At 39.3% G+C, this 27,930-nt stretch overlaps 1 protein-coding gene across 1 annotated transcript; it reads right to left on the reverse strand.

Annotated features, from left to right (window-relative positions):
* Positions 1-430: 430 nt before the first annotated feature.
* OSMR (oncostatin M receptor) lies at positions 431-26,103 on the reverse strand (the record flags this gene model as incomplete). Its single annotated transcript, XM_079548312.1, has 17 exons — positions 431-886; positions 2,230-2,302; positions 2,583-2,661; positions 4,118-4,282; positions 5,584-5,763; positions 6,194-6,295; positions 7,018-7,218; positions 8,885-9,101; positions 9,498-9,574; positions 10,034-10,193; positions 11,411-11,547; positions 14,287-14,444; positions 15,671-15,800; positions 16,380-16,655; positions 18,170-18,329; positions 22,034-22,194; positions 26,031-26,103. The coding sequence occupies 17 exons, from the start codon at positions 26,101-26,103 to the stop codon at positions 431-433; spliced, it is 2,805 nt and encodes a 934-aa protein (XP_079404438.1).
* Between the last annotated feature and the right edge of the window lie 1,827 nt (positions 26,104-27,930).

Below are 27,930 nucleotides of genomic sequence, written 5' to 3' on the forward strand. Positions count from 1 at the left end.
TGCAAACAACAGTATCTGAAAATCTAGCTGATAGAGAGCCTGAACATCTTCTTTGCAAAGGGGATTAATATAACTGCATCTGACTCGTGTCTGCTTACATAGTTGTCTGGAGTTTGCAAGGAGTAATGCCAAAAAAGGCACTACGAGAGTGTTGCTAACTCCTCCACAGCTGCCCTGATGGGAAGATGGTTCCCACTGCATGTTACAGGCTGCAAAACATCGGCCTGCAAATTCTAAAGCCAGTAACTTCTGATCAAAAGATAGCATGCAGCATTTCACTGCAGAAGCCTTGAACTAGTCACCAAAGTACAGCTTTGCAGGGATAACAGGAGTGGGACATCTGGGCTTGTGAAAGCCTGCATCAGAAAGAGAAGTTGCTGTGCCTTCAGAAATTCGTGTTTGCATTTTAAAACACAACCAATCGACAGACTCAGTCAAAGAGCCTCCTTCCAATGCAGTGCACATCTGTTTGTGATATGTATCTCAGATTGCTCTTCCTGCCAGCTGCTTCTCCAGGTGATGAGGTAGAAGCATCATTCAGAATATTGAGGTAGTACTGTGGCTGGTACAGCACTGCTGACACTTCTTCCTTGCTGGTTTCTAGCGTCTCTGGTGTTTCATAGGGATTGGTTTCAACTGCAAGTTGAGAAGAATAAGCAAAATTTTCAAACCAAGTATAAGTCTGAGGTGTAGGTGTGGATGGAAAGTTTCTCTCTTCATTTTTGTTATGATAAACTGAGGAAAGATTCTGATCATCAATCTTATCTTCTGTTCGCGTTGAAGACATCAGACTCCGTGGAGGTAATTTTCTGGCCTCAGCCTTATTATCCAGTGCTAGGGTGTCAGGAATGCAGTCACTTAGCTTTAGTACTTTCTCAGTACCAATCTACAGGAGAAGCATCAAACACAAAAAAGTGCTCAGTGAAAGAATTCAAGAGTAAAGAAAAGAGTGATTAATTTAAATGCTTGTAAAATTATCAATTTTTCGAGTTTGGATTAAATGAACAGAAATTAATGAAAAATACAAAATGTTTGATGAAAGCTGGATTTTATGTGAAATTCACAGAGTATCTCTGATACAAAAGGACACAGCATTGGAACAGGCCGTCCAGGGAAGTGGTGGAGTCCCCATTGCTGGAGGTATTTTAAGGGACAGTGGATATGGCAGTAAGGGCCATATCCACTCAATCCTTTATATGTTCACAGAATGGCTTGGGTTGGAGGGAACCTTAAAGCCCAGCTAGGGGCAGGGGTTAGCACCCACTAGAACAGTCTTCCCAGGGCCCCATCCAACTTGGCCTTGAGTGCCTCCATCCACAGCTTTTCTGAGCAACACATGCCAGTCCTTTACTACCCTCTGAATAATGAATCTCCTCCAAACTTTTAATCAGTCTCCCTTCATTTAGTTTAAAACCAGTCCTCCTTGCTCTATCACTATCACACTGCATAGAAAGTGAGCCTCCACCTTTCTTATAAGCTCTCTTAAAGCACTGAAGTCCACAATGAGGTCTCCCATGAGCCTCCTCCAGCCTGAGCAATCCCAGCTCCCTCAGTCTACCTTCAGAGGGGAGGTGCTCCAGCCCTACGATCCTTTCCGTGGCCTTTCTCTGGACCTCCTCCATCAGCTCCATGTCTTTCTTGTGCTGGGATCCCCAGGACTGGCATCAACAAAGCAGAGCAGAGGGGGGCAATCACCTCCCTTGCCCTGCTGACAACTGCTCTTGATGTGGCTCCTTTGCACATGGCACTAAGACAGCAGCTCCTGGTTTATAGGACACACAGGGGAAGCTTAGGGCCTTTAACCGATTCTTTCCTCACCATCAGACCTGACAGAGTCCCATGCATCCTCCCAGGAATCATTACGTAGATCACACTCCTTCCTACGCATGACAGCATAAGGGATGCATGCAGCCAAGGGATGGGTGGATACAGCAGTAGGCTGCTTCAAAGTGCACCATCCCACAATATGTTCTGTTATGTTCAGATAGCACTGCTTTTTGAAAAGTAATGCTGGAAGAAGCACTCCATCAAAAAATTCCACTTGGTGTATAATTTTACTTTCACTTTTAGCTGTATCTAGCTATCACTAAGTTTTCCGTGAAATGGGGATATTGATTTGCATTCATTTCTGCATGTGAGTGTCACTCATGTTAAATGGAGCTAACACTAGAAAATATTTACTAATCAAGAAGGGAAAAATAAAAAATACTAGATTTCAAGTGATCTTACTTTAAACTCTTTGAATGATAGCACTTTGCTCTTGTTAGGACTAGGTATCACAGGACAACAGCAATCCTTCACCCTGGAAACAAGAAAGCAAAACAAGTGATGTTTCTTTGTTCTCTCATCAAAGCATATTCTGCCAGCCAAAGCAACACTAGATGTGTAGAGAAACAGCTGGAAATGATGAGTGTCTCAGAAATGCTGCAAGCCAAATACTTACAGCATCCACACAGATGGACAGTCAAAGAAAAAATGAACAAGGCTTTGTAACAGGCTGGAAGCAACAAAAAGCAGCTGTGGTTTGTGAATTACACTACTTGCATTCTCTGGCTGCAAGAAGAAAATGCATTATAGCTTACCACTTCATCTTCCAGAGGCACACAGCCATTATTAGTGACGGAACTACCACAAGCAGGACTAGAAGGTACAGCATGTCTGCTGTAAAAGAAAAATACTTCAAAATTTTGTTTACAACTTCTCATTTGTTTAATATAGCCTCAGAATCTGCAACAGAAACACAACCAAGTCCATGTACGATATGAGCCAGTAACTCAGCAGTGAAATTGCCTGTGATTGTAAGATATTTTGGCTCTAAGTTCTGGGATATAGCTGTATGTCTTTGGATATTGATTACCAAAACTGAAATATTGCTAGGTTCCTTTGTTTTGCCCTCACGTTAACTTCTTAACTGTAAGCATACATTTCCAAAAGCTAAAAGTGTAGGAATCTTACTTAGCAACTTACTTAGCAACTACTGGTTTCAGATTTCTTGCAGATCCCCAGAGGCAACATATTTTTTCAGTGAGACAAAGCCGACATAAACTCTGTACCTTCAGTATGGTTAGACCGTATCAGGACAGACACTGCCAGTGTTCTTGCTCTCCTAGGTTTTATGCAGATTAAGGATCTCGGTATTTTCACTTCTGGGTACAGTACATAGCCTTAGACTATTTCTCACAAATAATTCAGACTACTACACGTAGGCCCTGACAAAGAACAAGTGTCCTCTGAAAACTTCCCCTAGCTGCTGCCCTCTTGCCCTGTGCCAGCCAGCTTTTGTGTCTCTACCACAAACCACAGCAGGAAATAGTCACATTACATTCTCCTTCTTAGCTTTCCTAGGATAATTATGTCAGTACAAATGTCTGTGCCTAAAGCAGAAGCATGGAAGATAGAACAAAGGTGCAGGATGCAGAACTGCCTTTCATTGGGTACCATGAGCATTTGGGCCCTTTATTTAGTTAGTATAAAGCATGAAGTGTCCTTGCATAACCAACACTTAACCCTTTGCTCCCCCTTCACCCTTACCCCAGGCAAATGTTTCAAAACGAGACATTCCCAACTTGGATCACAAATCTCACAACTGAGATTGCTGAATTGTATTTTCAAGGAACAGAACTAGAGGCAGGTGATATCATGTTCTGCTTTGGAGATCAAATCTACCCCATTAGTGAACTGCAGTGTTCAAAGAACCCCCTGTTACTGACTGATGAAAGAGTTAGCTTGACAATGGGTTCAAGGACTAGTAAGTAAAGGAATCATAATTAGAAATTCAAAAGTCCATACAGAAGTTCTCTTTCTGTATACTGGTATTTAGTTTCTCCTGTATTATAATATGAATTAAATCCAATAAAATTCTTCAGTGATCTAACAAACTGGACTCCCTAGGCCTGCAAATCTGCATGAATTATTATACTTCCCAGAAGGATATGCTATGCCTGTGGAATTCTTTTCATTCTAAAATAAAAACACAGCCACTTAAAAGCATCAAAATATCATATTGGCATACATATTTTGTTTTCAGAATTAAATGTTTTCCCTTGAGAAAGGAAGATTATTCTAGCACCCTCCCATCCTTCTGTGGGCAGAAACATTTCTCATTCCCAGTACTCACAGTCATGTGGTGTATCTATGTATCTGAAGTTAATAATGGGAGTTTCTCCTCCACCCGTATATGCTTTAATGGCTAGCTTGTATTTCGTGTTTGACGTCAGGTGTTTCACTGTGTATGTTTTTTCTTCTGGATTTTCAATTGTGAACTTACATACCACTGAACCACCTAGAATGAAACATTACAAATCAATGTAGCTAAACCACTGAAATAACAGAACATTTGCAGTTCCCCTTCTTTGTAATCTGCACACTTTCTTCTGAGAAAAATGATGCATCCTGACTCACTGCCACTGTACTGTGCTCACATCCCTTCTAGCTGGACTCTGACAGCATAGTCTGTCTTGCAGTAGGCTTTCTGATGACTTGCTGTCAAGAAATACGAGAAATCCCTATACTTCCATTTCCTCTGACTAGAGTTTGATTTGGTGTTTTGCCATTTTCTTTGGAGTTCTGTTGCTTTTAAGCTTAGATCAAATTCTTCCAAGTTAATTGAAAGCAAGACATCTCTATCCCAAAATTATACTCTGTCTATTGTGCAACTCCCAGACCCCAGGGAGAGAAGGGTTAGCTTGTTTCTCATGTTCCCAGTCACACCTCCTATCTGCTAGCTCATGCAACTGGAAAGTAGCATTTTTTAACCACTCTAAGTTTAACTGGGATTATTTACAGAACTGTGGCTCTTTAGTGCTTAATTTAAGCGTTGATTAATTTAAGATGACTGAAACATCTAATAATTTTCCTTCAGTTCAGCCTATGTTTTTCATCCTGGTGCTAACCTAATAGGGAGAGAGATCTGAGAGAAAACATGACTCACCTGGAAGAAGAGATAAGGAAAAAAAATAACCTTGAACGACTTGGAAACACATGAAAATTTTAATGTACGAATCATCGGAGCAGTTTCGGACACGAATCATTAAAACCAGAAATGAAAAGTTAAACATGGCTTTGTGCCACCCCACAGCTTAAGAACTGCCTTAAGAACTCCACTGGAGAGCAAAGCAACAAATACTTTCATTATAAAGGAATTCAAATGGGGAATTTCCACAGTGTTCCAATTCTGAAGGAAATAAGTGCTATTCCATCTGTTTCTAAAATACCTAGTAAAACTACCATGCTTCCTATGACTCTCATCCAAGTAGATCACAAACAGATGTTTTGGAAATTCATCTGGAACTCAGATTGCAAGAAGCAGGAATGACTCCTCCTACAGTACTGAAAGAATCCTTTCTGTAGTTCACACTAATGCTGAAGGGACCTACAGAAAAAGGACAAGGAGCTATAAATCCTTATAATGCCGGGACCCTAATTCTGCCCAATAACACCTCAAATATTAGGAAGGAATCAAAAGAAGCAGATGCCAGATTTGCTGGCCCAATATGACCTTTTCAAGACGCTGAGTGTAGGCCACAAGGCCTCCTTCTCACCTATATTAATGACAGAACTTCCAAAACCCCGGGGCTCTGATACCTGCAAGAACATGTTTTTTGGATCCTTTCAAATTGCAATCCTCTTGCACAGGTGACACATAAACATGGTAACCTCTTAAGAAACCAGGCAGTATCTCATCCGTGGGATAAGGATCCCAGTACAGTGTTACTTCATGATAACTCAGTTCAACTTTTTTCACATCAGGGTCAAATCGAGGAGCTGGAAAAAAGAAAATTTCTATTGGACTTGGCATTATCCTTCAATCACATTAATCTTTTCGCTTGGAAAAGTTCTGATTTCCCACGTATATTTGTATCTCAATTTAATCTAAAGACTGAACAAAGCCAAAGCACTCAAAAAAATCTGATACCTTCATAGTGTGAGTCTACATAGCACACAAAGCACACATGCACTGCTAATCATAGTCTGATCAGCATGGGCTTGACCTGGTCACAGCACTGGTCTCATATCCTCTGTAAAGGGAATATACATTGTTTTACAACTTGTAAATCATCTATTTCACAGATTATACTGAAACAACACAGCAAGTGCATTTTAATCTAGCTACAGAAGCAGGGCTGAGGAATTCCTCAGTTGGTGGTAGATGAATTCAGCAAATACATAAACTTGAAATGCATTCCCAACTTACGAAGCTCCTTGAGATAACCAGTCTTCTTCTCCAGTAAGGAGACTCTATTAGCAGCAGACGCATAGATGCAGAAATTGTATCTCACCCCAGGAACAAAAGCAGCTAGAAAATAATAGAACTGATTACAAAAATAGGTTCCCATGATGTGACTTTTTTGGTTTTTTTTGGTCTTGCTATTGCTGTGTGGGTTGCTTTTGTGTGGGTTGCTTTTTGTTTTTCTTTTAATGATTGAGGTGCAATTTATTTATTGAATACTAAGATGTGCTCAGCCAAACTTTGATCATTTCATTTCAAAATTTGAACTCTCAGTTGAGAGAGTCTGGGAAGGCTATATGCCTTTATCAATTTCAGTAGTAGGTCACAGTGACTTTCAAAAGGCTGGGAAGGATTTGGATCTAATGGTCACTACCAGGATAAAATCTGCACATTCTCTGGGGAACACAGAGAGTACTGAGCTTCTCATTGTGCAGTAGATGTTATAATGTCAGTGTAAACTTCTAACCTGTGCTACAGACGAGGCAGAGCTCCATTTTGCAACTCTGTACTTACAGATAACAGTAACTACACTCCTTCAAGATGTCGCTTAAAGACACTCAGAAGATGTTTTGCTAAAATACTGCTCTGATTTCCATGGCTCAGTGGTGCTAACGTATTTATGGTGTCTATTTTAGCTGCTGGGCAAACCATTATGCCAAATGCTTTTACATAATTGTATGTGCACTGCACAAACTTCAGTATTCTACAAGACATGCTTTCTGAATTCCTTTAATGCCCACAGCATAAAAGAGTTTGGACATCAGAAAAAAAACACATTCTGCTTTCACCTGATTTGATCAGAGCACTGGAAGTGTTCGGTCCAAATCTCTTCCATTGTAAATCACAAGGCTGCAGGATTGGAAAGTTACACCAATCAATAATGTAACTGTCAGATTTATCTCTGGGCTTCCAGGAAATCAAAATGCCGCCGTCTGTGCCATTAACCTGTCCTTCTTTAAGCTCTGATTTATTGAGCCTCTTTTCAGTGTCTAGGAATGAAAAAAAAAAAAAAGCAGTTTCTGTTATTATCCTGCATAAGATCTGAATAAACAAGGGTCAATCATAATAAACAGTTATGCTCTTCCATGATCAGACATATAAGCCCTCTCCTATGCTGAAAGCCAACTGCTCAGGAAACATAAGAAGTTATTACCATAAATCCAGAAAAAGAATTCAACAGCGAGAAACTGGAGTCAAGAACAGAAAGCCACAAGAGGCTAATGGCATGCACAAGTTTCACTCACGGAGGGCTGGGCTGTCACAGCACATGCTGCAGGTTTGATGCCTAGACTAAGGCTAAGCACGCTTTGCGAAGACTGTGGAAAACAGACTTTGTCTTAGGAGGGACAGATCGAGGCCCCTGTGTCAATATGCATAGAGTACTGCCCCGTAGGCCAAAATACAGTGATAATTTCCAGATAGCCGTGATTTCCGTTTTCAGGTCAGGTTAATTTATTCCCTCAAGATTATAAGTCATAGAATCATGGACTCACAGAATGGTTGGATTTGAATGAACCTTAAAGACTAGCCAGAGGCAATATTTATCCAGCCTCTTGCCCAACACGAGCTCAGGCTGCCCCCCAGGGCCCCTTCCAATCCATCTTGAGCATTTCCAGGGATGGGTCACCTACAGCTTCTCTGGGCAGCAGAGAATTCTTTACTCTCTGAGTAAAGAATGCCATCCTAATATCGAAGTTGTATCTCCCTTCTTTTAGTTTAAAGCTATGTAAAAGGAGCCTCCCTCCTGCTCACGAGCTCCCTTTAAGTACTGGAAGGTTGCCATTAGGGCATTCGGTAGCCTTCTTTTCCTCAGGCTGAACAACCCCTCAACCTTTCGTTGTAAGAATGGTGCTACAGCCCTGTGATCACCTGCGTGGCCACCCTCTGCACCTGCTCCAATAACTCCATGTCCTTCTTGTGCTGGGGTCCCCAGGGCTGGACATAGTACTGCAGGTGGGTCATCAGGACAGAGTGCAGGGGGATGATCACCTCCCTCACCCTGCTGGAATTTTTTGATGTAGCCCAGCATACAGTTGGGCTGTAGGCTGTGTGCTTACTGCTGGCTCATGTCAGCCTCATCTCTAACTTGCTCTGCTCTTACAGCAGGAGAGATTTTTCTCCCCTTACACCTGCCTAGAGGTTCAGGGTTGTGAAAGAAGAACTGGGAAGTATGGCTGCCAGTGAAGACAGATGCAAACAACTCACCCAGTACTTCAGTCTTCTCTACATGTGTTGAAGGCACTTGTCTCTTCTCGTTTATCAGAGGAGGTACACTCTTCTTTCCTGACCAATATATATATAGAATCTTTTTTTTATTATTTACCTTGCCATGTTTCCTCTTTGCTTTGACCTTACTGATCTCTCCTCTGCACATCTGGATGACATCCCTGTTCTCTTCCCAGGCCACACATCCCTGCTTTCACTTTTTATCCTTTAGCTTGATCAGGAGGTACCCTCTCAGCCATGCTAATCTTCTGCCTTCTCTGCTTGATTTCAGGTGGATGGAGAGCTATGGTGCTCTCAAAAATGCAGCCTTAAAGAAGTGCCAGCACTGCTCCACTCCTTCATCCATAAGGACAGCCTCCCTTAATATAAGTGGATATAAAACTCTGGTAATGAAAAGCCAGTTTTAGCTGGAAATACTCCTACTGTTACCTGTAGCTCCAGGGATGATCAACACCGAAGGATGTGAATAACCAACATTGTTCCTTGCTGTGATACTGATTCTGTAAGGATGATTATCAATGAAAATCCTTGTACTATTACAATCTGATGAAAGAGAAATGTGTTCAGGCTTAAATCGGCCTACTAGTTTTTCCCAGGTTACTTCATATGAAATAATTTCCCCATTCGCTTGAAAATCTGCTTCTTGCTAGGAACAAAAAAGAAATGTAGGTAAACATCAATTACTTAGAAAATTTTCCTGAAGGAAAACACGAGAAAAACAACTTTAAATAATAACTCACATACATTATTTCTATAACAATATAAACACTCATTGCACTCATAAGCATAAGCATACTGTTTCAAATGGAAATGCAGAAATACCAGTAATAGGATTTACCTTATTATAATACTTGGCAAAACAGAAGTATGCATGTCTGAAATACCAAGATCATATAGCTAGAAACTTCCTGAAACATGTAATATAAAATATTTTTCTTAGGCTCTTGCCTTAAAGTGCACAGAGGCTTGTTAAAGTTAATGAGAGAAGTTTCAAACCCATTTTCAAATAGTTTTTTTTTCCATTTCTGTGCCAATGTCTCACCTTCCAGAACAAGGTCACATTCCGCCCCCACAGAGCTGGTGTAATTTTTCTCCAGACATCCAGTTTCCCTGATGGAGCTGGAGGAAATACAGCAAAACAAAGATGCTTTATTTGCCTCCATTTGAAGACATACAACCCTCCACACTTCTCTTTCCCAATCACTTCTACGTCTTGGCAAAACATCCTTTAACTTCTTGCTGTATTCAGCTTTTACTTATGAATTCTAGTATAGCTCACTTCTCTAAAAATCCTTTCTTTGCTTTCAGTTCCCAGTTGTTTATTCCCACCTCTGCATTGCTTTTCTAGTCCTCAAAGAACACTTTCATCCTCCTGGTCACCTGGATTTTCCACTGCCTGCAGTAGATGAAATTCCAGAGGCTGCTATGAAGGATGATTTAAGAGGCCACCTTCCTAAAGTTTGCTTAGTATGATTCTGCTTTCATGACCGCAACAAGGACTCTCCTCTAGTGACATTAGTAGCAAGTAGCAAGAAGAGGGATCAGGTGAAGACTCCTTTTTCTATAGACCAGACATACCTTTTTCCTTTGTTCTGAAAGTGTGGGCTTTGCTCCACTCGCTCCATCTCCAGAAATGCTGAGCTGCACCACAACGTACTCTAGCTGTGTAACTGGTGTAGGGCTGCAGTCCACCAAGGGTGATGCGGTTACGATATAGTTGTGTGTCTGAACTATTGTACTGCAAAACAGAAAAACAGATCAGTCAGAGCTTATTTTTCCTTCATGAGCAACAAGAAGCTTTTGTTTGAAAAACTGATTTTGCCTCTACTACATACAGTGGCCAGTAAAGCTTGTTTTGGAAAAGACAATAATTGAACAGCAGTCAATAAAAAAAAGAAAAGAAAAAAAAGGAAAAAAGAGATAGTCACGAGTGCTAATGGGAGATGCAGAAAGAGTTGTACAACCTTGTTCAGTGCAACCATCTGAGTAGGAGACTCCTGCAGTGAGTCAAATGACAACTCTTCACATAAAGGCAGACAGAATTTACTGAGACCTTATCCTCACCATTACCAGGTCTCTTACTCAGCTAATTTAAGCAATGTGCTGTTCTAGACATATGCACAGCATGTATAGCTGCCTTTTCTTTCAATTTTCTTTTTTTTTTTCCACACTCAATCTTAAAAGGTCAAATGAGTTCTTGCAAAAGTGCGCATGCTCCTGTTAAGGCCAAACGCAGCAATGATTTAATCTGACAGCTCTTAGGCAATAGTAAAGACAGAACACAGGTTGCTTCTGATCTTCTTAATGCCTTTTAATATGTTGAAGTCAAGTTGCCCTCATAAGAAAAGGACTACAAAGAAACCACAGTAAATATGCAAAGTGTAAATCAACTTCAGTGTTTGTGAAAGAACTGGAACATGATGACTCTACCTAAACAATTTCAAGGAGGTTTAAGAGGATGGAAAGAAAAACTGTCCTGGGATTTCCTCACTGGAAACCATGCACACTTGCACACTACCATTAAGAACAGCTAGTGGTGTACAGGAGAATTCTGGACTAATATCAAAAAAGTGTGATCCTTCAATACACTTCCATGCCATTTGCTTCTAAGATGATATGAATTATAAAAGTATGGCAAACAAATGAAGATTAGCAGTAGCTATAGTAACAGCAATTATAAGGCCTGTAAGTATTTTCATTTACTTCAGCAGACCATTTGGCAGAGGACAGAGTATATAGACCAGTCACACCATACATTTCAGTCAGCAGTACAGGCAGCGTTGGAAGTATGAATTAACATTAGCAATGGCCAGCCATGTGGACCACACAATAAGCATGGAACCTGATAGCAAATAAAATCAGAAAAACATACAAATCAGCATGCTCACAAGACTCAGATTAAATTAAGATTGCTAAAGAATAATTTTTGCTTTAGAATAAATTCAGATTTCATACTAGTTTTGCTTTCCCATCGGGTTGACACACTTCAGCTTGACAAAAGAGTTCAATTTCCTTTTCCTTTTGTTCCCAGTGTAACTCAATTTCTGCATCTGTGTATTCTTCCCACTGCTGGAAAGGTGGTAGGGGATAAACTACAAACAAATAGAGAACCTGAGTTAACTCTTGTAAAACATAAAATATACACAAATGTATTTTAAGGTATTTTAGTTGAGCAATTAAAGAAATATTAAACACAGTGTAATTGTTTTCTGCTGCTCTAGGAGAAGTAGACATAAGTTAAAAGTTAATTTCACAATGAAAAAATGTTCATAGTCCTGTGTAATCTCCTTGAAGAAAGGGGACTGGACTAGATTTCTTCAAAGGAAGAGATCCCTTCCAAATCATTCTATGATGGTATAAATGTTATACAGGTAGCAAACAAACAAGCAAACAAACAATGGCAAGAAAAAACTTTTCCTGATTTGGAGATATTTTAGAATATCATGCACTTAAATGCTGTAACACAGGGACTGGTGGAATCTTTTGAAGCAGAATAGTGAATAACACTCAGCAAGTTCCTATACTCCAGAAACCTGTACCACAATCTTTCACAATTCTCATTTTAAATGCTACTAGCAGTTACCCTCTTGGTAAACATTACCAGTGTTACTTGTGAAAGATTTTTGAGATCTTTTACTGCTGTGTAAATAATACTCAGCAAGAGAAGCAGATCTCTAACTCTGCTATTATCATCTCAATTCCAAGGAATGAGACTTGGCAATGCAAGTGAGTGATATGTGTCCAGCTTTCATCATTGTACTAAAACTTGATAGAGCATAAATTAAAATCTGGGGACTTCCAGACTCAAAGGAATTTGTGCTTTATACACAGTGCCCACAAGCAGAATTGGAAATTATGGACTTCGGTTTTCCTTTGTTTGCTTAAACGAATGTTCTACTGTAATCATTTCCAGGATCGGAGAAAACATTAAGAACTTTATTGCCATCACTACTTAAAAGACTGACTCATCATAAGTATTATATACCATTTCTGTAGCTTGTAACAATCACTAAGACTGGCAAAAGAAAACTGTAGTAAAAACTAGAATGCATGGAGCACATTCAGTGTTAAATATTCAAGACTAATTTCCCATGAAAACTAACTTTATCATAATGCAATATCACACTACAACCTCCCAGTTTTTTCTTTCTTCCTGCTCCATTTCTTCTTCCCTCAAAAAACTCAAATAATCAACTTGCTTCTATGAAATAAACTTTACAGAGAAGGACTTTTAACATGTTCCTATGAGTCATAAGAAAATAATGTGTCTAATAAACCTGAAATGAGAGCCTGTAAGGAAGGAAGTGCTGCCAGAATGCAAAAACTACATCAGCAAACTCCGGGTCCATCAGCCTTTCCACTTCATAAGCAGATAAATCACAGGTTGCTTCCTGCTTCTTTACACAGGCAAGAAAACTGAAGGAGCATGGCAACACTGAGGAGGATGTGATGGGGTTAAAGGACACAAAGACAATTAAGAAGAACTGGAAAGACTGCTGGAAACGCAGTAAATAGACAAGTGTTTTAAGGTAGAAGTAGTTCACAGAATCACAGAATCACAGAATGGCAAGGGTTGGAAGGGACCTCAAGGATCATGAATCTCCAACCCCCTGCCACAGGCAGGGCCACCAACCTCCACATTTAATGCTAAACCAGGCTGCCCAGGGCCCCATCCAATCTGGCCTTGAACACCTCCAAGGATGGGGCATCCACAACCTCTCTGGGCAGCTTGTTTCAGTGCCTCACCACTCTCTGGGTAAAGAATTTCCCCCTGATGTCCAACCTAAATCTCCCCTCCCTCAACTTAAAACCATTTCCCCTTGTCCTACACATACCAACCCTTTCAAAGAGTTGATTCCCCTCCCCTCTGTAGGCTCCCTTTAGGTATTGAAAGGCTGCAATGAGGTCACCCCACAGCCTTCTTTTCTCCAGGCTGAACAAGCCCAACTCCCTCAGCCTGTTTTCATAGGGGAGGTGCTCCAGTCCCCTGATCATCTTCATGGCCCTCCTCTGGACCCTCTCCAACAGCTCCCTGTCGTTTTTGTACTGAGGGCTCCACACTTGGATGCAGTATTCCAGATGGGGCCTCACAAGAGCAGAGTAGAGGGGGACAATCACCTCCCTGTCCCTGCTGGCCACCCCTCTTCTGATGGAGCCCAGGATACCATTTGCCCTCCGAGCCGCAAGAGCACACTGTTGGCTCATATTAAGTTTTTCATCCATCAGGACCCCCAGGTCCTTCTCCACAGGGCTGCTCTCAAGGACCGCTCTTTCCAGCCTGTACAGATGCCTGGGATTCCTCCAGCTCAAGTGCAAAACCTTGCACTCTGCAGCGTTGAACCTCATCAGGTTCACCTGGGCCCACCTTTCTAGCCTCTCGAGGTCCCTCTGAATGGCATCCCTTCCTTCCACCGTGTCAACCGCACCACTCAGCTTGGTGTCATCAGCAAACTTGCTGAGGGTGCACTCGATTCCGTCATCGATGTCATTGATAAAGATGTTGAAGAGCACGGGTCCCAAGACAGACCCCTGGGGGACACCACTCGTTACCGGCCCCCACCTGGACATAGAGCCATTGATGACTAGTTAGGAAGTTAAGGGACTAGGGGCACACAAAATAATACAGAACATAGGACCACAGCCACTACTATTTACAGAACTTTGCAAAGCTGAAACCGAAGAGAAAGCAGCTAACTATAGCACAGAAAACTAACAAAACCTGAGAAGACAAAACCAGTGATTTCTGCTTTAAGCTGGCATCCAAGTATTAAGACCAAGAAAACAAGGCCTTCCACAAAAAGTTTTCATCAAAGAAATAGAAAAGGACTTACTTCTGTGAGCAACATCAAAAACATCCGTGGCAGTTCCCTTTCCCAGTGGGTTTTCAACAGTCAGTGTGATATTATAGATCCTCTGCTTCCCTATATCCCAAGAACATGAGCACCTCTCAGAACAATTTACCGTGCATGGAACAGAAGATTTGGAAAACCTATTAAAAAACAGGAAGAAAAAAAAAAAAAAGGAAGAAGAAGAAAAGAAACTTTTTTTTATATAGAACCAAGATAGGTGTGGAAATCACCGGTGCCTAAACTAAAATACAGCATCACAGAAAGCAAGGCTGCACTGGTCTGTGAGAAGCTACCTAGTTCTCTTCCTTAGTCCAAACTAGCATGAATATACTATTCTTGTAATTAGATGAAAGTTTTCTTTGAAGAAGACTTAGTTCATCCTTAGTTGCCAGAAAAGCTAAATTGCTTTAGGTACTTCATCATGGGTTTGCAGATTTTTAAACAAGGGACAGAGTTTATCAATGATAAAGCATTCCCATGTCTACAGTTATATTTTCAAACGAAACAGCAGTCTCAGTGCATCTGCTAACCTTCTATTTCTAAAACATCATTATATCTGAATGGAAGTGAATGATGCAGAGATCCTGAAGGTGCTATGATGACTGCCTTCTGGGATCTTTTGATGCAAATTATTTGTTTTATGAGTTCTCTTCAAGCCTTTTTCTTCGTTGTCCTTGCCCTAAGGTCTCACCTCCCTTCCTCTCCTGTGAGTTTAAATGCCTCCGTAGCAAGAAACCAGGGCCTAGGTCTGATTTGCCAAAGACCTTGACCCAGACTGGTAAGAAAAAGCTGTGAGAAAGTCTACAGAGAGATTAAAAATAGAAGAGGGGAAAAAAAGAAACTAAAATTATAGACAGATGTAGGATTGTTGAAATAGCTTGAGAATTCAAGAAGGAAATGGAAAGTTACAAAAATTTTAGAGAAAAAAACTAATAATTCTAATGAGGCTAACTGGTGCCTAGCTAGGAAACAGCAATTTTGATAGGCTTTACTGTCAACACAGATTGTGAACAAAATGATATTCGCTCTTAAATCCTTCTTATCTGTTGTGTGCATCATCCAACAAATTAGATTTTATTTGTAAGTTATAAATATCCTGTTTGCAGGTATCTTTATAGCTACTTAAAAATGTCCATACAAATTGATACCAAATAATTGTTATAGCAGGCTTTATCAAGCAGAAGCTGGTCTAATGAAACAACAACTTTGTTACAGGTCATAGCTTAAATAAGCTGATAAGTGAGTTATAAAGAGGCAAGCAGCTAACTGCAACAAGGATAAAAACACTTCTATGGATTTTGATGGTCAGAAATAATGTGTTTTGTACATCACAGGCTAGAGTTACGGTAACAATGAGGGGACTTACTGTTCAGACAACTTGTATTTTGATGAGTGACTTCCATAAAGGTAGGTGTCTCGTCCTTGGTCCCAAGTACATGTTATTTCTCTCATGTTCTGAGTTTGGCAGGAAAAATCATGAGGTGCATCAGGTGGTCCTTGTCAGAGGCAATAACCATAAAAAGCAACAGTATGGCAGTTAATGCATTTAAAAAAAAAAAATAATAAAAAAAATCAATAAACTCAATGTATTAGCATACTAGAAATGATGGATGCATACAAAGCCTGCTTTACTACAGATGTCACTATTTCAATTACACTTATTAGGTTATCACTCTGCAGAGATACCAGGACTGCACCATAAATTAATTGCAATCCAAATGCTTCTTTAGGATGCTTTTCTTTATTACTTTTTGTTATATTAATACATTAATTAATTTAACCTGTATTGTGGTGTTGTTTTTTTCCATGCAAAACTTAATGCCACATACCATACCAGCTATATTGATATCATTAACGAGATGAATATAAACATGTTTAAAACAAAGCTTTCCATTTAGTAATGTTTTCTACATGCATGCATACAGACTAAGTCAGAGTTTAATCTGAATTTGGCTAGACCTAAGAGAACAATGTCAAGTTACAACAAGATATCTTTTTCTCTCCCCACATCCCTCGCAGCCATTATTGACTTCATAGGAACAGGGAAACATAATTGTAACAAAGCCTTCACTTACTACCAACAAAGAAAACTGCATGCGCAAAGCAATTGTCTTCATGGCAAGACTCTCTACAAAGGACGTGAGGCACTCCTTTAAATGTCACATTCTTTGCAATGAGAAGTCCAACTTGACTATTCGTGCGATTGAAGTAAGGAATAGGTGAATTTAAAAAAAATTCCTTTATGATTTGACCTTTCCTTCCAACGCAACAAAGACTGATGTCAAAGCCTTCCTCTATAATTTTTTCATCCGGAAAGATTTTTGGTTCACTGATGTTTGAAGTATCCAGACCTGTAAATTAATGCATAATAACCCATTTCAAAATTTTCTTATGGCAGGAGCCTCACATAACAGAGCATTTACATGAAAATTTGCTAACATATTATCATTCATGATCAATTATTTAATATTTTTCCCCATCAGAGATCAATTAGATATGTAATCACATGTATATTCTGATAAATCCATCCACATATAATGTAGCACAACAGACAACCTAAGAGGCCTAAATCCATCTTGCTGCCTTTCACATGGGTGAAAACAAGCAGAGCGCATTCAAGAATTGCCTTTACAGATGAACTCTGCCTCCTGGACCTATGAACAGATTGATGTTTACCACCAAAATGCCCGCTCTTTTTGATTTTGAGCAGAGGACTGAAAAAGCGACATACTCTGAATCTTTCACAGGTTTGACTAAGACAAGCCAACAACGAATGAATCAGATTGGTAAGGGGATATGGAATATCTATGGCTTTCAATGTTGGACTCCCTGATGGGGGCAAAAGTCTGTGGGATTCAAGCTACCTCACAGGCTTTTGCACAGGCTGGGAATAAAATTTTCTCTCTGGTTAAAAATCAGGACATTCCAAATAAGATCTGTAGTGCAGGATCAGCTTATGAAAAGCCTTTATGATTCCTACCTGATTTCAATTAAATACATAAAATCACAAAAATCTCACTCCTGAGAATAAAATAGAAACTCTTTCATCTTATCTTCCGTTATATAAAGTGAAGGAGATCAGCAATTTGCATACAATCTAAGCATATTGATTTACTACCAGGATCTTCTCTCATAATTAAAAACCCTTGTTGATCCAAGCAAGAATAGTATTTATTTACAAACCCACAAATCATCTTTTTCCTAAAATAGCCATACATTTTGTTTAAACCAAATTCTCTGGAAATCAAATTGCTTTAGTAAGACATACGATGATCCAAAATTAAAACCTTCTTCTTTTTTTCTGATATCATTTGTTTATATTATTAGCCCATTTCCAAGTGACATAGGGAGCTGACTTACTCCTCACTCTCCATGTCTTTGAAACTAATCAAAGCTATGATCCCAAGACAAAACATGTGTTGATGCATCAGATGAAGAAGCAACCACAACTACGAGCTTCCTTTCCTCTCCCTCAGACGGTGCCAGTGCTGTGTCTGACCTGGTGAAAGCCTACTCTAAAAATTAGGTCGTGACTAGGGCAAGATACTGTATCAAGAAAGAAGGCCTAATTCTACTCAAATTCAAACTGCCATACTACCCAACATATCACACTGCTCTAATGTATGAGCAAGAAAAGTCCTAAAACTTTTTGTCCATTAACCTACGAAGGTAGTCTGCAAATTAGAAGAAGGGCTGCAAAAAAAGAGTTGGTCAGTGCTCAGAGATAAAAAGAGGTTGAATGGTTTTTCTTAATTTGATGTTGTTTCCCCTGAGTTGGACTTTACCATTAAAACCACCAGAAAATTAAAATCTAGCTTTGTAGTGCAAAAATAAAGCCAATATTGCAAAGGCTTGTTTTGCTCACCCTGGACAGTCTCCCACAGACTCCACTGACTCCAGCTGTTTGATGCTTCTGCTTTGCTCCTGATTCTCACTGAATGTGACATACACTCCAAAGGTAAGTCTGAATCCCACATCCAATGAAAAGGTTTTCCTGATTTATCGAGCGTGGTATTAAAAAACGCCTGCAAATAAAGGCAAATTACTGAAAACACAGCAATATTTAGACACTTAAGAAGTATGACCAAGCAGAGAGCAGGTTCAACTACTTTTGAAAGATGAGTCTCTAAAATCCTACCTGCTGCTCATGTTAATTAATTGCTTACAAACCTGCACTAGCAATGGCAGAGAGGCGGAGACACAGGCAAGACTGCTTGGTTTTAACAACAGAGTTATGACTCAGGACATGTTCCACGAGAAACAGGTTAATCCTCAGGGACTTTCAGTGAGTTATTTGTACCTGCTTACACATCAGTCTGCAGACACACTGATGCCTGCTATGTACCTTGTCTTATGCTCTGTGTTACATATATTTGGCTCTGAACTACAACAGACAATTGCACTGGCCAGTAGGGAATTATGCATGTATTGTCTTGTTATGGTTCTGACAAACAGCATCAGAGAACAGTACATCAGGCAGAGTAGGAAAACACCCACAAATTTCTCCAAAATGTTTGACTGTTGTGCATATACTGCACATTTCTTGTGCATGTGAAAGAACACATATAAAAGTAATAAGAGCTCCATAATAACAGAAGAATGACCCAATGTATAATGTGAAGTTCAAAAACAGAGCAAAATGCTCTGTAACTTGTCAAACATTATTATATTGAAATGCATAAATTCAAGCTCACAACAACAAATATAAAATGTCCTACTGTGTTCTAAGAGAAGGTATTGTATGGAAGTTTTTCATACCATACACGTACTACGGACCACCTGGAAGCTGAATGGGCTAGACTAATACACAGCACTGCAACTCAGACTAAGCAGGCCACTATCACATAGGTAGGTCTCTATGAAAGTAAGCCTGCTGTTTATTTCCATGGAAACTACAACTGATATCAAGAACACAATAACACTATTTGATAAGGCAAGTTCTCTGCTACAGAATGTATTTTTCAACACAGTCACCACCATTAGCTACATGAACAAGATTTTTCATGCCACACTTATAGAAATCTGCACTAGCAGAGATGTTTCAGAGTTGCTACGACCATGTCTTTGCTAGGAAAATGTTGTCCATACAGTACATTTTTCATCATTCTGAGCAGATGGAAGTCAAATCTGCACTGCGGTTGTGGTAGGATAGTCCAGACAAGATTAGCAACGTTCTATAGTCTTCAAAACGGCACAGGGCTTGGTGTTATCATGTTGCAAGAGAAAGGTTGTCTTCTTCTCTGGTCTGACTTTGGTACTTTGATCCCCTGTCTCAGGCAGCACCAGAGCATAGTTGTCAGGGGTGATGATTTGTCCAAGCTCCAGGAAATCCAGATGGATCAACCCATTCTTACCTCAGAAGACAGTGCACATCACTTTACTTGCTAAATTTTTACATCTTGAATTTTTTCTTCAATGGAGAATTCCTATGTTGCCGCTCCATTGACTCATGTTGTGACACCACCTCTTGTCATCAGTAATGATGGAAACTGTCACCTCCAGTTTTGCATTGATTCAGCAGGCCTTGACAAATTTGCACATATACATACATATATATATATCCATATACAAGTTCCCTGGCTGTAACCCTTTGATTCACATAGATGAGCTGATCAAGATACTCTCCATTTTGTGGTTTGACAGCTATGCGTGGCCGTTCAGAACATGGCTTATCTTTCGTGTCCCACTGTTTCCACTGCTGAAAAGTACCACTGACAAACTCAGTGCTACCATTCACTCTGTAAATGTTCCAAATGCATCAATGAATGTCAAGGAACCTCATTTTTTTTCTGCATTTCTTTTTTCAGTGACACACCTTTTCTTTATACTCACTTCCATGCCAGGTACCCATCTTTCAGACTGCCTCTCTGTTGCCATTTGTGTTGTATACCCACAAAATGTGGGATATTGGTGGGAATGTTGAACCTCTACTGCCATACCACCTCCTCAGACGTGGGGGGCCAACATCACAAAACAGGAGGCCTTGCTTTTGGACTAGCCTCCATATTTGAAAAATACATTTTTGCCAGTGAAAGGTGGTCTCAAGGATTGTATTAGTGCTCGTAATTATAAATACATTTTGGAACACAACATGTATTTTAGTTCTCCTTGGAGTAATCACATCACACCCTCAGCATATAGATCCGTATTCAATGAACTGATTCAGAGCCCTGGCTCGCCCTAGCAACTAGAGAACTGTTCTCTATTACTGCTTTCTATCTGCAACACCTGCAGCTTCATAATAGCACCTCTTGGAGAAGAATATTGTAAATATTTTAAAATTTCTTTTCAGTTACAGCACTTACTACTGCAGCCACTGCTTTGAAAGTTACATGGACTGTGCATGTGAGTCTGCTTACACCAAAGCAGAGTATTTTATTAGAAAAGTCTTCAGAAAAAAACCATAAGCAAATACATTCCTGCGTGACAGTGACATCCAAAATATCCTGTTTATTTTCCACTTCATATTTATTATGAGTAACACTATAAACTCGGTCCTTGGATTCAAAAAATTCTTTCTTTCTTCCAGTAAGTTAATAATTTGTTGGAAGAATAGTCCAAATTCCACACCCCCAATGTTCCTCCCCTCCCCCCAGAAATAACCACAATAATTTGGAGTAACAAAGCCCCAGTTTCTGACTTGAAAGTTATATCTACTCATGAGATTCTACCTCATGTATCAAAGTTGTCAAAATCTTCTAGACTACATTGAGCGATGTGCTTCTTCAAACCTAAGAGAAAAAATAGTACCAACTAACTGGCTGATCTGGAGTAAGCCTTTTTCTGCTATACATCCTTTCTCACAAATAGCAACTTTGAACAAGTTAGAACACTTTTCCAGTTTTATCAAATCTTAACATGTGTACTTAATATCCCTCTATATTTCAATCAGCAGATGACTCATAAAAAGCTATCCCAAAGACATGTGTTAAATTCCCAAAAGATTTTATCAGATCCAAAGGAAAGGCAATTTCTTGGAAGACCAAAGTTCTCACGCTAAAGTCGAGGACTCAGAAGAAGTCAGAAGCAGACCTAAACAGTAATGATTTGGGCGATAATACATGAGCCTCTTCAGAAAATCCTGCTGTTTCACATGCTAAAGAAAATTAGCAGAATAGGGACTTGGCAAAGGGGATTCCACCACCTTCTTCTCAAATGGACTAGCTGGATACCTGGTAATTGCTGACAAGACCAAATATTGGGCTTAAAAGGTCTCAGTCATGCTGAGGCAATACTGTTTGGTTCATAAGATGAAAAGAGTTGCAGCAATACACAGCTCATGCGTAATTTGTCTCCAGTAATACTTAGCTATTATATTACCAAAAAACCTGTCTTCTAAAGTGAAATGGTATTTTTCTTGGAGGTTGTCTGTGGGAATTGTGTCTTGGAAGGGAAACAAAATGTTTTAGAATCAGATCTTTTAAGCTTGTCTATTGCAGTCCCTCAATAAAGATATATAAGGCATATATACATTCTTCTACAGACAGAAATTACCTCTTCAATTGAATGACAATTTTATTTTCATGATATCTGGGCATAACTATAGACCAAGTCTGGCACCTACTGAAATGTGCAGGTACTTCTATTACAGCTTTAGAAATACTCTGCTGTAAATCATAAACCTATACAGCAAGACAATCTGCATATGCATTTGAACATTTTATTATCCTTTAGATTCTTTCATATTGCAAGTATTTACTACAGCTATTTCTTTTTTTAATGCACTTACTGTCCACACAATAGCTTCATCTGCTCGACGGACTTGTATTTCGAAAGACATTAACAGCCCAGCCTTGTGTGCTGACTTGCCAACATCCCAGTCCACAAGCAGACGTTGAAGAGCCAAATCCTTGTGAACATTAAGATATGTTACTGGAAACACAAGGGATTCTAGGAGCACAAAAATTACACAAAAATATTAATGCTTATATATTATTTAGTCCTTTGAAGAGTATACTATGAAAGACCAGAAAATCTCCACGCTAGCTTTTTCTGGGAGACATAAGCCAAGGCAGTGGAACAAAGAGAGGGCACAGACTGGAAGAGTGAACACCTGGAAGCATTACAGTACTGGGCAGATAATGGAACACTGGCACAGATTGCCTAGAGGGGCTGTGGACTCTCCTGGGAGATCTTCAAAATCCATCTGGACCCGATCCCGGACATTCTGCTCTGGGTGTTCCTGCTTGAGCAGAGGTTGCAGCAGATGAGCTCCAGAGGTCCCTTCCAACCTCAACCATTCTGTTTTTTCAAACAAGTCATAAGACGTACCAAACTCTGCTCCCATCTCCAACAATGGCTCTACCACTGCTCAACAGTGAGCATAACAAAGAAGTTCAGTAAAAAAACCTATGAGAGGGAATTTCTAATCCCGTTAATGTAATTATGAAAAAATTGAATTAGGCCACTGCTAAGAACTTTCTCAAAACCCATTTTGATTGCGCATCTTTCTCCAAATTTGTCAGGGTGTGTTCTTTTGTGTCTATCAATTATGTTTAATGTATTGTTCAAGAAGATCTGAAGCAACAGGACAGGTTGCCTGGGAGAAGAGGCCGACCCCCAGCTCACTACAGCCTCCTTCAGGTAGTTATGGAGAGCAGTAAGGTCTCCCCTGAGCCTCCTCTTCTCCAGACTGAACAATCCCAGCTCCTTCAGCTGCTCCTCATAAGCCCTGTGCTCCAGACCCCTCACAGCTGTGTTGCCCTTCTTTGAACCTGCTCCAGGGCCTCAGTGTCTTTATTTATCTTACTTGGGCCCCTCCCAGTCAGGGGCCCAAAACTGGACACAGCACTCAAGATGCGGCCTCACAAGGTTCGTAAAACTACTCAATAACCCTCTGTAACCCCCTCACCATTGTCTTTGGCATGCTATTTAATTTTATTATGCTCTCAATTTACCAGCTACTTTATCAGTATATTTATCCTTTTCCTTACAGCCTATAGAAGTGGGACACCACAACATATTAACAGGGACTGAATCTCAGGAAATTCCAACACTCAGAAAGCCTTCTAATAATTAAGTCAGAAAATTTAGACTAATTTTCATTCTTTGACCTAATGAAGACTGAGTTAGTTAAGGCAAATGGACTTTGTAGGTCTGGTTTTAACTCCCAGAATAAATTACATTTTAAAAGTCAGATTAAACTCATTTGTCAGGAAGAAAAAAAAAAATCTCCTTGAGCAGCAGATTTTTTTTCTAGGAGCACTAATTAGCTGAAAACCACAGATCACCTTCTGAGTGGTTGTTCTTAGATGTATGTTTTGTCACCATTCATAAGCAACAAATCACCCATTTCTGGCAAGAGAGAAAACATGAGAGAGAAAGCTAGGTTTTATTGCCTAACCTCTTGGTTTCAGAAACAGGCTTGTGGTACTACAAAAAATTTTCAAGGAAGTACACAAACATACATGCACGTGTACCTTCTTCCCTTACGGGCTTTCAAGGCAATACACATAAATATATATATATATATATATATATATATATATATATATATATATATATATATATATATATATGTATATTGTAATACACATAAATATATATATATATATATATATGTAAATTAGAAAAAGATGAACATAAGTGACAGCAGGATTTGACAGAGCTTCTGTGAGGTAACTACAAAAACATTTTATGTGAAGAAATAAATCTTCTACTTTTTCAACATTTGTGGCATTGCCTTTCCATCATTGATTTGCTGCTTGACAGTTGCTATTGATTGGAAAACAGTAAAAAAACAAAAAAAAAAAATAATAATGGCTGTCAGTTTTATAACTACTGCGATGATTTGCTAATGTCTGGAACAGAGTAAACAAAGCTGAGGGCCTGGGAAAAAAGTTTCACTTCACTAAGTGATGAGGGAATAGCAATTCTAGGTCTTACAGGAAAAAAAAGAAATATTGTTAGATTCACTGCCAATGACTGACCAGGCAGGGAGCCAGAAGAACCAAAGCAATGCAGAGAATGATACAATTAACTGTGGAAGCAGAACAGCTAATGCTTGTCAGAGAAGGTACAATGATCAATTATGTATTCTCACATTCTCCAAACTCTCAACACCAAAACAAGATAAAGGCTGTTAAAATCCCTCTTATGCTGGGGATTTGGCAGTAATGCTACTATTCTGCTATATGTAATCTTTGTTACTCATTTTTTCATCAACCTTCATTTGATCTTCATCAAATTCATCAATTTGATTTTCATCAACTGTACCTTCACCACCCTGCTGACTGAAGTACCAGAAGGCAAAGCCTCGAGAAGATTCATTTTGGATACAAAATTTGGTGGCTGATCTGAATCTCTGGATCCTTACTGTACCTGCATTTTAGGTGTAAAGTACTGAATCAACAGGGGAAGACAGTTAAACCCTGCATAAAAAAGTAAATCTCAAAGGATTTGGACCTTCCAGACAATTTGCAGATACATGACCAAATGTAAATACAGGATTATAGGTGAGCAAACATTCAGAGAATGACTGCTCTTTGTTTCGCCCTTTCCTGTGTCCTTTCAGATAGCATCCTTAGGAAAGTAGTTCTTCTCCACAGAGTAAACTTAAATCTCACAACAGATCAAGCATCATCTATGCAGAAAACACTGCCATCCTGGATGCACAGTGAAAAGAAAGAGTAAGAAAATGACTCATTTCAGTTACAACCTACTCCTCCTAGGAAACTTAAACAATGAGGGCATCTTAAGACTTGTTCTACTTGAAACATAACTCAGGCTACCTGAACAGCTTTACCAATAACAGCAAAGATTGTTACTCCTGAACAACTGCAAGTGAAAACAAGTTACTAGGCTACTGTGATGCAGTAACTGTTTGGACTTGTCTGCATTGCAAATGTTTGCCACTCAAAGGATATTGGTAATAGAATCTCAAAAATCAAGAAACTAGCACCCTGAGTGAAAGGAGCGTGCAAATATGAATTTCAAGGATGAAGTGAGGAGGTAGGAAAAAAGTCTGAAATACATATGTTTTTTTTCAGTATAGTATCAAGTACAATCATACTGCATAAGTAAATAATAAAATAATAATTGAAAAAAAAAAACTTTCTTCATCCTTCACCACAGCTAGTGCAATGAAACTTCTATAATGAAGACTACATAGTTATGTTCTGCCTCTTAGTGGTAGTCACAGATACGCCAATTAAAATTGTTCATTTTTCTTTTAATAGCATCATTCCCAGTGCTACTGGCAGCAGCGAGAGTGCAAGCAATTCCCTTATTTTAAAATACACAGTCTTCTGGAAAGTTTTATTACAGTTAACTATGTTCCTCAGAATATGTATATACACTTTTTACTTTGTATGAGATGTATTCGTGAAGAGTAAGACAATAAAAATTTGGTCCTGGGATTTGAAGGCACAACCAGAAAACAGTCATAGTAAGTCCTAACATTTTCACAAATGAAACAAATGAAAGTAAAAACACAGAAAATCATGAAAGTTTTCAGAGAAGTAAATTATTTGAAAGTGACGAAGTATAGATCAAGATGAGAGAATGGGAGCAGATCTACAAATACAGTCTGAACTCACAGCACTGCAAGTGCTATGATTAATTCAAAGGGCAACTTTGCACGATGGGGTTACAGAAGGTAATTTTAAATCTTGCTTCATCTTTTTTATGAACTTGACTGAGTGTGTAACATTGCTTAATTAATGTTACAAATGAGCAAGTCCAGAGCTCTGAATGTTGTAGCTTCCAAATGAAAAAAAAGTATTTACCTTGCTGTGAGTATGCAGTGCACCAAGTCCTCAAGTGGAGCAATACTGCCAGAAACACGAAGTGATTCATCATTCATCTCCCTTTTCCTGCACACAATCTATTGAGAAATACAACATTTCCATTTGTGTGTTTCTTTTAGGATAAATGTATGCCAGATAATTGTTATTGATTTATTTAAGAATAAATTAACAAATGAAAACCCAGCCACACAACAACCCAGGCAGTTTAGGAGACATTTAGGGAGAATGGACAATGGAAAAAGAAACATCCTCTTGTTCTTAGGATCTTTTTACAGTATGGGGGAAAATATATCACCCATAAAAGTTCAATTCAATCTAAAGAAGGAAAACATACAAATCTCTATAATTTTCCCACCAGACTAGAGTCTGGCCTGATGCATTTTTCATTTTCACCCTGAACAAATAACAAGAGATCCACCCTAAAAAAGGAAAAAGGTGACAAAGGTGCAAAAGGCATTGTGAATTCTGCTCCACTTACAGCTTGAATGATAAATCCTACAGACTTGACCAAGTATGGTTTCACCCTTTGCCAGCAGAGAGGATAGCAGTATGAGAGGGATAAAGTCAGCTGGAGTTGAAATGCCTGTGTTAAAGTCTTAGCAACTTCTATATCTAGAAGAATTGTCATCTCAAATAACATCAAGCTTTACGTAGCTGTCTGCTTACAGTTTTCACACTCCCAACTGTGGAGGGATAGAACTCTGACTTGCACATTTCAGCACTGTCCCATGGGACTGACAAGTCAAACTTCATAACACATCACCACTTCAACATTCCCCTATGCAGAAGGAAGAGGTAAACATCCAGCAATGGCACAGTTAAAAGCACTCAGACACAGAGGGTACAGGACTCCAAACAACAGGAACAATAGTATAGGATAGAGTTATCTTTGACTTCTGGTTTCTATGCTGTGCATTCCTGGAGCTGCGTAGCTTTCTCCTCCTGAGCCCAAATGCTTCAGCTGGAGTCTCCCAGACATGAAAGGTGAATGTTGCCTTTCCTAGTCCATAGGCTTCTGCAGTCTTTTTTGCCCAGGCAGCAGTATCCTCAGAAGTGTTTGGACAATGTTAAAATTAACATGAATAATTAACATAGTTTTGAAAACGTAGGTCTAGTTCATGTTTCAACTAACAGTCTGTTTCAAGAACTAAGTGCAATCAACATCTTCATGGTTATTCCATCTTTAGACACTTTTAAGTCAAATAATTTGATATATCTTGTCTGAAATAAACACAATAAAGGGCTCTTTGCTGTACAGTGGAATGGCAAGTGGAAGAAAAGAAAGTAGAAAGTTTTTCCAAAGTAGATTATGTTAGAAATTCATAAAACTTCAGTACATTGTTCTTATTTTGTATTATAGGAAATGAAGACAAAGCCAAATCTTGCACACCCTATCCCAGTGGTCCCTTCCAACCCCTACAATTCTGTGTTTCTGTGACGTATTTGTCATGTACCATTTACACATTAAAACTAACAGGAAAGTGTTGTGGCAGTCATGACAGACTAGGCTATTTGCTTAAACTACCACTTTTCTGGAAAACAAGTCCAAAATCTTTTCTGCTCTACAGAGGTACTCAGCTACCATATTGAAATTTCTGTCTAATTTAACTACCTCTCTGCAGATGCACACTATCAGTTCTCTAATGATTTGTTCTCTCTCATTTTTACTGCTGCATGATACAACTACTGTACACTGCTAATGGACAGTGTACAATACATTATAATAAAGAACCATCAGAAAGTTAAAATGCTTTCATAATATGCTAATAGTCTCATTTAATACTGTACTGTGAATTGTGATGAACTATAGCTGTTGAACCAGTTATCATGGGAAAAACTGAAATTCTCTAAGAGAAGAAAATTTCAAATACAGTCAAAT

Source organism: Tetrao urogallus (genome assembly GCF_951394365.1).
Source record: "Tetrao urogallus genome assembly, chromosome: Z".
Lineage (NCBI taxonomy): Eukaryota > Metazoa > Chordata > Aves > Galliformes > Phasianidae > Tetrao > Tetrao urogallus.